The 11,839-nt window shown below is 34.1% G+C and overlaps 1 protein-coding gene and 1 non-coding gene across 2 annotated transcripts; both read right to left on the bottom strand.

Annotated features, from left to right (window-relative positions):
- Window positions 1–6,788: 6,788 nt before the first annotated feature.
- TRNAK-UUU (transfer RNA lysine (anticodon UUU)) lies at window positions 6,789–6,861 on the bottom strand. The gene has a single exon. It is a non-coding gene; the product is annotated as a tRNA-Lys (tRNA).
- A 445-nt stretch (window positions 6,862–7,306) lies between these two features.
- On the bottom strand, window positions 7,307–8,602 carry LOC131144378 (uncharacterized). Its single transcript, XM_058092988.1, has one exon. It carries the CDS (start codon window positions 8,307–8,309, stop codon window positions 7,818–7,820), a length of 492 nt encoding a protein of 163 aa, XP_057948971.1. The 5' UTR covers window positions 8,310–8,602; the 3' UTR covers window positions 7,307–7,817.
- Window positions 8,603–11,839: the final 3,237 nt, after the last annotated feature.

Raw genomic sequence — 11,839 nt, 5'->3', positions numbered from 1 at the left:
AGAATAATAGTATTTTAATAATAAAGGGGGAGGAAAATGGAAATAAGAACAGAATGAGGCAGTAGACTTCGTTGATGAATGCTCCGCATTCGTCAACAACATCACACTTTGGAAAAATACCTTAATAAATTCATTAGGGCCTCGTTGACGAATACAGGGGATTCGTTGACGAGGGTACAACAGGACCTTGTCGACGAGGGCGAGCTTCGTCGACAAAATTACTTAAGGACTCGTCAACGAGATGATGTGGTTCGTCGATGAATCTCGCAGTATAAATAGCCCTAAATTTTTAATCGCAGAAATTTGCCACAGACACTCTCTCTCTACCCCCCTACGGCTCCTCCCTATTCTTCCTTTGATTTCGGCCCCGTCAGTAGTCGGATCGACGATCTAAGGCCACTACGACGCTCCTGGCAAAGTTCTCTATAAGTCTGCCGGAGCGGATCGTCGGTGGGGTAAAGTTGGAATTCATTCCAAATCCAAGGTAAGGTCTTTTATTCAGTTTTTGCCCTTATGACTGTTGTAGAAAATGATGTAGGCCAAGAAATATTAATATTTTGTTATGAAAAATGTGGTTTTCAGGGTGTTGAGTGGAGAACCCTGCGGGTGTTGGACCCATTATAGTAGGAGATTTTTAGCAGAAATCAGGTAAGGGAAATATGTTATGCTAGGAAATTTTAAAATGATTTCTAGTATGAAATGTGTATTTTTACCAGTTTATTATTCACAGTAGGACGTTATACAGTTTATTAAATTATGAATATTATGTATTAAAGTATTAGATGGCTTGAGAATATGAAAATAGTACGGAAGTATGTTTTACAGTATTTTTCAGGGTATGTTTTCATAGAATATACAGTTTACAGTACCATGATTATATAGTTTACAGTACCATGATTATACAGTTTACAGTGCCATGATTATATAGTTTACAGTATCATGATTATATAGTTTTCAGTACCATGACTTACAGATTTCAGTTCAGTTCAGAAATACAGACGATACAACTACAATTATTGCAGTATCATGATTCATACAGTTATTACTGAATCATGGTAAAACAACTAGTTGTATATAGAAATATTTAATATAGTATCAGACCCTGTTGGACCATACAGTTACAAAGCACAGTACCGTAGCTACATACAATTTACAGAGTGCAACCACCTATTCAGATAATACGTGGTAGTAGGTCGATCGTATAGTGCCCTAGACGTGGACAGACTCCCCATCAGATATGGGTTGAGGAGGGCAGATCAAACTGAAGGAGTATAGTGGTTTACCCTAGTAAGCCAGCTAGGGTAGATCGCGCCTACGGGCCACACAACCCTGTCATGAGGGGTTAAATCATGACATACAGTTATCCATAAGAAAGATTTCAGTTATTATTATGTATATACAGATTTATAGAGACAGAAAGTATATTTATTTATATTAGAAGTATTTTGAGTAGAAACATAAATTACAGATATGTTAAGCAACATGGAAATGGGGATAGTTTCTAATATTTGTACTGCATTTACAAATTCAGTTATACTTGATTATATAGCAACAGATTTTCATAATATTATAACTCATTTGCCACACACTAGCAATAACATATTTCGTCTTACTGAATGTTGACTCATCCCAATTAATTTAATATTTTTCAAGTGACCCAAGTAGGCGAGTAAACCAGACTCGCAGATAAAGGGGCTGCAATACTGTCCTCTCAGTAGATAGTGAGTATGTTTTTGGAGCATTTTTGTATAACCCCAGCCCAGTTAAGGGTATCTTGGGGAACAGTCGTACATGTATATTTTGGGAAACAATTTAGTACTCTAGTATTGTATATAATTATATGTGGTTATGTTTATTTGATTTCTGCTTCTCGCTGCTTAGGTTAATGATTGAGTTTAATCTAGTATGGTATCAGAGCAAGTTAAATGTCATAGTATATATATAAAATAAAATAAAATAAAAACTCAGTTAAAGGCCAGGTCGTTACATAATTTGTAGAAATATATAATAATAATAATAATAATAATAATAATAATAATAATAATAATAATAATAATAATATTTTGGGAAACAATTTAGCACTTTGGTATTGTATATAATTATATATGGTTACGTTTATTTGATTTCTGCTTCTCGCTGCTTATGTTGATGATTGAGTTTAATCCAGTATGGTATCAGAACATGTTAAATCTCATAGTATATAAAAAAAAAAAAAAAAAACCCAATTAAAGGCCAGGTCGTTACATAATTTGTAGAAATATATAATAATAATAATAATAATAATGATAATAATAATAATAATAATAATAATATAGATATTTTATGTGGGGCCACAAGACCGTGTGGGGTGCACATGAGTCCCGAGATCGTGTGGGGTCCACATGAATCCCGAAATTGTATAGGACTCATAAAATTGTGTGAAATTTATTAGAGTTACGTAAGATCCACTTAGATCTCGAAATTGTGTGGGGCCCACATGAGTTTTTGAAATTCAAACTTAATTATTTTTCAAAAAAAATACTAAAACATAACTTAATAATAATAATAATAATAATAATAATAACAATAATGATTTTTAAAAAATTTTAAAAAATAAAAAAATTAATTAAATGGGAGTGCCAGCAAATACTTCCATTATTCCCACATGACCTCCATCCTCATTTCATACCTAATACATCCATGTCCTTTCCTTAATTTAAAAAAAAAATTATAATTTCACCTCTTCCTACACTTTTACAAATTCAATTTTCTTCCCTAAAATTTTTCTACAAATAGGAAGCTCTCAACATTCATTTTTCACAAAAAAATTTCAAAGAAAGAGAAGGATTAGTAAGTGAAAGAATTAGTAGTGGAGGGAGAATTTTTGTTATAATTAAAATTTGCACTCACCCACTCTTCCCGATTTTATTTTTTAAAGATATTTGTTGTGATCGTAATATAAGGTTAAGTAAAAGGTAACTATTTTTGATTATGTTAGACTTTTTATTAAAATTCATTCCTGAATTTATTTGTAGGTAAATTCAATTATGTTAGATTTGTTATGCCCCGAACCCTGAAATGGGACCCGAGGGTGAGAAAGTAACCTAACCTGTCCCTGTATCATACAAATCATCACAGATATAATACAAAGGATGAGGGTCCGACCCCGTGGGGTTCCCAGACACCCTAAACACATCCAATCATAATCATATACACATCGAAAAAAGTATTTCTATATCAACATATGCAGTACCATACCAGAGTCTATACATGAGCCAAACACAGCTCTATCAAAACGTACAACGGGTGCCCAAATACAACCCAAAATGGCAATCAAACAAAACTACAGTCCTAACACTTACCCAAACACTAACGCAGTACACCGGCCACTACGCTACCTACACCAGGACGCTAGTTCCGGTTACTCGAAGGACCTGTAAAAATGTACGTACAGTAGGGGTGAGACAATTTCGGAACCGCGTTCCTACTAGCATTTCAACATATCACACACATATGCATGCTCATATAACCAAACAAACCACACTCATTTGGTAATCTAAATCATGGTTTTCCAAACAAATACAGTTTAAATAAAGTCAAGGCACGGCCATCCCAATATCACAGTATAAATCACACATATACTCGGTTTTTCAACAAAACCTGGGATTCAGCTCGTCACCCCCTTTTCCCCAAAACTGTAATAATAAAAAACCCATAGTTTTTCCCGTTAGATCCCCCAAATGAGTATCCAAAACACACACAGGACCGTGGACCACAGTTCCACCGAGTCCGATTTAAAAAATAACCAATATAAACATAGTTCCCCTTACCTTAACCCCGTAAGCAAATCCCGAACTCCAAGGTCCCTAAACAGCGAATCGAGTTCCAAAACCTACAAATCACAGTACAGAATATGTTCACAAGACAGTTACCTACAAATCTACAGGATCAAAATTGAAAACTAAGTCTTATCTCGATTTTACGCCGAAACTCGAAAATTTTCGAAATGAGATTCTGATCCGTAGAAGTTGTAGAGAATCCTTCCACGACCCTTGTGGTAGCTTCCGTTTTCCAATTCCGTCAACGATCAGTGAAGAATTCTAGAGAGAAGGAGTAGGGAGAGGTTTAGAGAGAGAGAGAGAGAGAGAGAGAGAGAGAGAGAGAGAGAGAGAGAGAGAGAGAGAGAGAGATATTTGAGATTTTTTAATGAGGAAGCAAAGTAAATTTCCTTTTATAGCCCTTTGACCCGGCAATTTCCAATTTTGCTCATCTCTTAATATTTAAACCCATTTTTCATATTTCGGGTTCTTACAAGATTTTTTTATTTTTTTTACTCGAGTTTATTCGTGAGTAAATTTTGATTATGCTAGTTATTTTCATAAAATTCTCTCAAATTTATTTTTACGCATGTTTAATTATATCAGTTTTATCTTTAATATACTTGCGTTTATTTATGAGTCAAGAAATGTTTTAAACCTCTTGGGTATTTTACAACATTAATTTTTATTTAAGAAAATATTTTCAACACGAAAATTGTGGGACATAAATTTATTTTTACCTTACATATTTCACGAAAAATATGAGTAAAAATGATATGAGTTGATTTTTACGTTACGTATTTTACGAAAATATGAGTAAAAATGATATTTTTATAATATTAATGTAATTTTATAAATTTTATAATAAGATATTTTCAAAACCCCTTATGGCACAGACGATACAGAAAATTACGAATGCTCGGTACCGCAACTTAAAGTTTAAACGGATCAGAGTGCACCCATGCTATTTGTAGAGTGATTTTATATGATAGTGAATTTCTCCTGAATGCATACCTGAGTCAGACTAGGGTTTAATAGGGAAAATCTCACTTAATGATGATGTACGTTGATTTAGTTTGGCCAACCAGTCAACTAAGTCTAATTTTCGGACCACACAACCCAATCATGAGGGTAAACATGACTTACAATTAACAAACCTAAGGGTGATTTTTACAGTAGTGTATATACATATTTAATTACGTATACAGAGTTATCAACGAATTAAAGGAAAAGTATATGTTTATATAAACAGAGGCATTTTTGTGTCTAGATAATGATTTAATAAGGAAAAGTATATATATATATATATAAAATTGAGTATTATAGTTTTAGTTTTAAAAGTTAAAAAGTTCAGCTTAACAGTTATAATATATGATTATAAAATTTTACTACTATAGATGATAGTAAAAGTTTTATAAAGAAAATTTTAAATTTACATTTATTTTAAAAGTAGTTTTGAAGTTATAATATTAAATATTATTTTACAAAATTAGAATATTATGAAAGCTCATTTTGGCAACATACTAATAATAATTTTATTTACTTACTGAGCGTCGTCTCACCCAAATCATTATTTTACATTTCAGATCATTTTGAAGAATGTACCAGAAATTTGGCGTAACAAGTGCATGGATGGGAATAGAAAAGATAGAGTATAATAAAAATTTAGTATAATATAATTTAAAATATGATTGTGTATTTTAGAAATTTGCATTTTAATAGTTGAAACATATATTTGTAATAAAGCTAATTAGTGTTCTGCTAATAAAAATAATTTAGATTTATTTGCGTCCGCTGAAAAATTTATATGTAGGAACCCACTCGGGTTCGGGTCTTTACAATATTGCCTAAATCAGAGTAGTACAGCAGAAGCGTGAGTGGGATAGAAGGTTTTATTTAGAATTGATATTAATTAAATTATGTTTTTAATGAGTTCAGAATTTTAGGAATGTTAATTGTTCTATTGGAAATATTATTTTCATAATCAGGTAATTTAGTACTCTGATAATTTGTATTTGAGGTCTTTCGTTGTATAACAATATTCGAGTTGTTACAGTTGGTATCAGAGAAGTAAGAGAATAAATTTTTTGGTCGTCACAATCTTGATTCATATAAATCTTACACAAAACAAAGGTAAAAAATATAGTACAAATGAAAAAGAAAACTCATCAAACAATGATATGCAAGTGATTTTTCTTTTACTTCATTTTAATTTTTATATCCTTTTTTCTAAATATTTTTATATGATTTGATTTTTTGATATATATATTTTTTTCAAATTATAGATTTTTTACTTTAAGTTTAGTTCAATTATTGATTCGATTAGTCTAACCAAATCGAGTTAGTTCCATGACACAATCTCCCTCTTTCCAAAAATTCTCTTTAAGATTCTTGTTAGTATAAAACCCTCCTTTAAGGGTCTCTTTTAGTACTTGGCAAGAATGAATAAAAATGGAGGGAGAAAAAAACTCGTTCTTCTATATTATTTGGTTTAATAAAAGAAATAATGAAAATAACTAAAGAAAAGGAAAAGGACTACATTTTATTTTTTTTTTGAAAAAAATTAAATTTATATTTAGAAGTTTAGAATTCCATACTTTGTCATTTACCATTTTCATATAAATTCAAAAATTAAAAATCAAGATATCAAACACAATTTTTTTCTTAATCTGTCTCTATTTTTACAATTGACTTTGTACAGTTAATTTTGCTTCTCATTTAATTTAAACATTACCTAATGTTCAGTATCTTAAAAACATAATAAAAAAATTAATAAATTTGTAAAACAATATAAAAATAAATATTATATCCAATTTTTCTTGTCAATAAAAAAAAATTATTATTCTATTTTTTTTTACAAACCAAGCAATTATTTCTCTTCATTTTTTTCTTTCCACTCCTTTTTGAAGTCCAGACCGACCTTTCGGCTTCCTATTACCATTTTTGGCTCTTCGAAAGGTAAAAATGTTTCGATTTTACCTCTCGCAGAGACGCCGTCTGTGGGAATCGAACCCACGACCACATGGTTAAAAGCCATGCGCTTTACCGGCTGAGCTAAGACGGCCACGTTGAAGAAGCTTACTGTTATGATTAGACGTATCCTTTCTTTTGCCGGCTTTATGCCGGCAAAGCTGACGACAATGCTCATGGTGATGAAACGGAAGAGATCGAAGATGCAGAACAACAAAGCCGATGACTGAGTTTACCGAAATAGTTAAATGCATAAAATTATCATGTAATCGTGAATGTTGTGTTCAGTTACGTTATGATTGATGATGAATGAAATAATGAATTATCAAATGAGTGTAAGCGTCATGTTGAAGTGATACCACGATTCAATATACAAACAGAGACTGCCCTGCTTTCTCTGTATTTTGATTCTCAATTTTACGTTCCCATAGATTTGAGTCTTAAATTTGTACTTATTCTGTTCCTAATTTTAAATTTTGATTTGAATTTGAATGATTTTATACAAACTTTAATACAATTATATTACTATATTATTTAAATTTAATACAAATGCAAATTAAAGATTATATTAGATTATACAAATTCAAATCAAACTTAGTACAATTTTGAGCACTGAGAAAGAATATGTTATACCCAATCTTTCAATCTTGATTAATTTCAAAATCTAATTACCCACGTAAAGCATGAATAATACACGAAGGTGTGTACTGTTAAATTTTCCAAAGATACATGAGGTTTTTTTTTTCCCACTGAGGTCTAAGACAAGAACATGTCAGGGAATTTCAAGTCATCCTTCTTCGATCTACTGCATCCTTCTTCGATCAACTGCTAAGGATTCTCTCCTTAATCTATCACTTTCTTCTGATAAAGCAACACAATATTGCATTCCATGATCCCTTGTATACTTACATGGCCCTAGATCCATGTCCAATTTCAGAATTGCAAAAGAACAGAACAGAAATCAATGAAAACAGAATAATTTTCAAATAAAACTAAGTTTCCAAGCAGAACACGCGATCTGCCGATCAAGAAGCTCCCGGTGCTCTGCCTTCACGCACGGCCTTGAAACTCCCCCTCGTACCCATGCTTCGGATCAAATCTGAAATCAACATTCTCGAATCGCCTGGATCCTTTGGTTTCTCCATTTCCGGGCTGTTTGGCGCCCGGCATTGGATTTCCCCTCTCGAACCCGAATTCCAGGTCACTTTCCTTGGGGCGAAAGGCGAATTCCGGGTGGCCCTGGTTTCTCTCCTTGGGGCGGAAAATGAATTCCGGGTCCTTCTGTTTGGGGCGGGGATTGAACTCCGGCCGCTCTCGTTCTCCTGGTCTGGGGCGAGGGGCGTGGCTCTGCTTCGCCGGATTCTGGAACCGCCGGTTACAGAGGCGGCCGAGACAGCAGGCGACGGCGGAGACCACGACTATCACGGCCAGGACTATGAACACCGCCCCGAAGGATCCGCTGGAGTGGCTGGACGGCGGTCGACTCGCGACGGTGTTCGGGTAAACCTCCACCGGCAGAATTGGCGGCGAGAGCGACGACATTTTACAGAAGTTGAGTCTTTTGGGAAATTTGCTAAAAAGCAGAGGATGGGTTCTGGGTTTAGTATGAGGTAGCTAGGGGGGCTCTGTGGAGGCTCTGTTCTTTGAGTGTGGGCAAAGGAAGAATTGGGTATTTGGGTGGAATCACCGGAGAAGCAAGAAAGAACATTATGAGTATGGTGTGTGAGAGAGGAGAACTCAGAATTGGGTTTGATGTTTGTGTATTTATGTAATGTGATGAGTTTGGGGATGTTGGATTTTGAATTCAAAAAGAAAGCGGCTTTCTTTAATAAAGAGAGAGCAGGTGGCTAAAGATATTCGCAGTGTCTTTTGGTGCAGGGGAAGGGCAATGCATGCCATTGCTTTGTAAGTAGAGAAAGTATGATTTTGGCGACTTGAGCATCCATCTCAAAGGAAATGAAAGACCACAGACAAGTATTCCACAGTTCACACACTGGGCTACTCTCACTTTTGTGGAGTCATTGGTCATGAGATCTCTCACCTTTAGCTGCAATTCATGTGTCCAAACACTTAGGGTGTGTGTCTTAGCTCTGCCCATCATTTCCCCTTATCATCTGTTTCTCATTTTCCTCCTATATTATTAATAAAAACACAACAAATTGAATAAAGAAACAAAAAAAAAAAAGAAGACAATGTGTCCCTTGGGTGGACTAGGATCTCCTCAATTCCAAAAATTAGTTTAATGGGTGAGGTTTTTCCTCACACTTAATAATTTACCATCGGCCCCTTTTATAACCGATGTGGAATAACCCAACAATCTCCCTCTCACCCATCGAGGTCTCTCCCGACAAAGCAACCATTGAAATATCTTCGGCATGACACACTAGGGAGAATTTTGATGAACCAAGCTCTAATACTAGTTTTTGGTGGTTTAAGGTCTTCTAAACTTCAAAAGCTAACTCAAGGGGTGAACCTTTCCCTCGCACTTAGTAACTAACGAGTAGCCCCTTCCACAATCGATGTGAGATAATCGAACTACATTCACAAAATCTTTACTCTTTGTAATTTTTATTACTTCATCAACTAAATTGTTTCTCCAATTTAAGCTTACATATGAAAATTTCAAAATGTCTACGTATAACAATACAATGACATTGTACTCTGATTGGAAAGTCTTTTAGACCTTTTTGTCATTTGTGTGAAACTTCATACTTATAAACGATTTTAAATTAAAAATATTCTGAATATAATTCATAACACAATAAATTTCTTAATTGTATGGGTACTCATCAGAATAATTTGTAGGCATTAATTGAAGCATTGAATCCATAATATGCAGATTACTCATCAAAACAATTTGTGGGTTTAATTGGTCAGATACATATGATTGCAGATTAATAAAGTAAATTGTATGTGGCTGGGGCAGCAGAGTTGTGAAAGACAAATCTTATGATGCATAGGGATTGCAGGCAGATGATGTCGAACCAGTTTCGAAGGTGGCCGAGCTTATCTGCTGATTAATAAATGGGATCGTCTTCTGCTTGATTGTCGTCTTTATTCCTTTCTTTCTCCCAAGAAGAATTCTTCCAGCGTGGGATATGATTCCTTTTTTCGTATCTTATAATGATTAATTAACCAAGAGTTACCAAATACCAACACATTAGGTTTCCATCACTTTATTCAAAATGAGTGGAAAATGATTAAAGGGAAAGGCTTAGGCTCACAAATAAACGGCCCCAGCTTGTAAATCTTAATGTGCAAAACAAACATGCCCCCTAAGAATAAAAAAGTTTTTAAGTTTGAAATTTGTAATAAAGCATAAAAATTATTATTCGTCCATAAATTGATAATTTACAAGAGTGTTATCTTTTGATAGTCATTAAAATTTTCTGGATCGTTATGGATAATTTTGTTTGTAGACTCGTTATGGATATAAGTGTGTATTGTCTATTAATTAATAATATTAGTCAAATCTTTTTTTTTCTTTTTTTGGTAAAAGAGGGCAGCACCTCCTAACTTTATTAGAAAACCCCTCACTTATGGCGGAGGAAAACCGTAGTTACATAATATTAGTTAAATCAATATTTATATTATTACATTATCAAAAACCACACTAGACTTTCACAATTTGTTGTTATTTGAATGATGATGTCAGAAAGTTATTCTAGGCATGGTTTTTTCCCTTTCACTTTGCATAATGGGATGGTTTTTTTTTTTTTTTTATGTATAACTTTATTTGTGGGAATTTTTTTTTTTGTTAATGGGATTAATATATTAGTGTTGGTGTGCAATAAAACAAAATGAATGGCACTGATTCTTATAATTTAATAAATGCATCCACTCCAAATTCTTTCCATTCCAACATACCAAACATTGAATAGAAGTATTTGTGCATAAGGTTATTCTTTTTTTTTTTTTATTACATAAGAATTCCAGCCACCAACGAGCCCTTCAGACCCCCTGGTGCGGCACCAAACCTATGGATCAGCGTCCTCCACCCCCAAGTCTCACTGATCAAGGTAAAGTCCGGATGCAGACACGGCTTTTGTGATTAGTTGGACGTTCGGCCAACCCGACTCCCAGGACACATCTCCATTACCATCCACGATCCCCGCTAATTCACAGAGAACTCTCACCATCCACGGTCCCCGCTGGTTCACAGAGTGAACTCTCACCATCTATGGTCTTCATTGGCTCACAGAATAAACTCTTACCATCCACTGGTATCGTTGGCTCCGTGAGTGTATATACCTAGAATTGAACCTTCGATACTTCTTCTTACTTACTGATGCCTTTTCACGGCGCCATGCCGTGGGGGCTATATAGGGTTATTCTTTCTCTTATTTATGGTAGATCTTACTTAATCTTCTAGTAATATAAGGTAGATCTTATGAGTTCAAAGATTATTTTGAAAACCAACAGTTCAACGGAAATTTTACAAACTTAGGATATAAGGTACGATATTTTAAATAATATGAACGGTGGAAAATCTTATTTATCTCATGAACTAAAAATACAGTGTTTTCTTGGTTGTCTCTTGGATCGTATTTGAATATTGAAATTGTGTGGCAGGTCAATAAATTTATATGGTTTATCGTGTAACCGAATTTGGGAATGATTGTGAAATATACTAGAACTGTTGGGGAAACATACTATAATTGCTTGTGAATAATACAGGGATTTGATATGACGGTTGTGAGTCGAGTTTTATATGATGGTCGGGGATCAGGTTTTATTTGAAGGATATGAGCTAGGTTTATTTGACGGTCGGGGGCCGGGTTTTTATTCAACGACAGTTTGAAATGAAATGATTTAAACTATAATTTTTAATTACTTAAATTGGATGATATGTTTTAGGAACCCTAGGGACCAATTGTTATGTAAGCACGGTACCGTTACTAGTGATTGATTATTAGACCATGTGTGCCCACATTGTTCTAGATAGAAGTGTAGAGTGGTCTCAGCCGATAGCCTGAGGATGAAGTAAGGGCATCAGGCCTGTAGTTTATGTTGACCTTATGGGTCATTTCCCGTTTTGATTATAACAAATACTTTGATATTTAATGATTGTT

Source organism: Malania oleifera, chromosome 12 (assembly GCF_029873635.1).
Source record: "Malania oleifera isolate guangnan ecotype guangnan chromosome 12, ASM2987363v1, whole genome shotgun sequence".
Classification (NCBI taxonomy): Eukaryota; Viridiplantae; Streptophyta; class Magnoliopsida; order Santalales; family Ximeniaceae; genus Malania; species Malania oleifera.
The sequence above is the reverse complement of the archived record's forward strand: the minus strand, read 5'-3'. Positions and strand labels throughout refer to the sequence as shown.

Bases quoted from the DNA above. Each gene is read 5' to 3' on its own strand.
- LOC131144378 (XM_058092988.1), bottom strand. From the start codon at position 8,309: ATGTCGTCGCTCTCGCCGCCAATTCTGCCGGTGGAGGTTTACCCGAAC.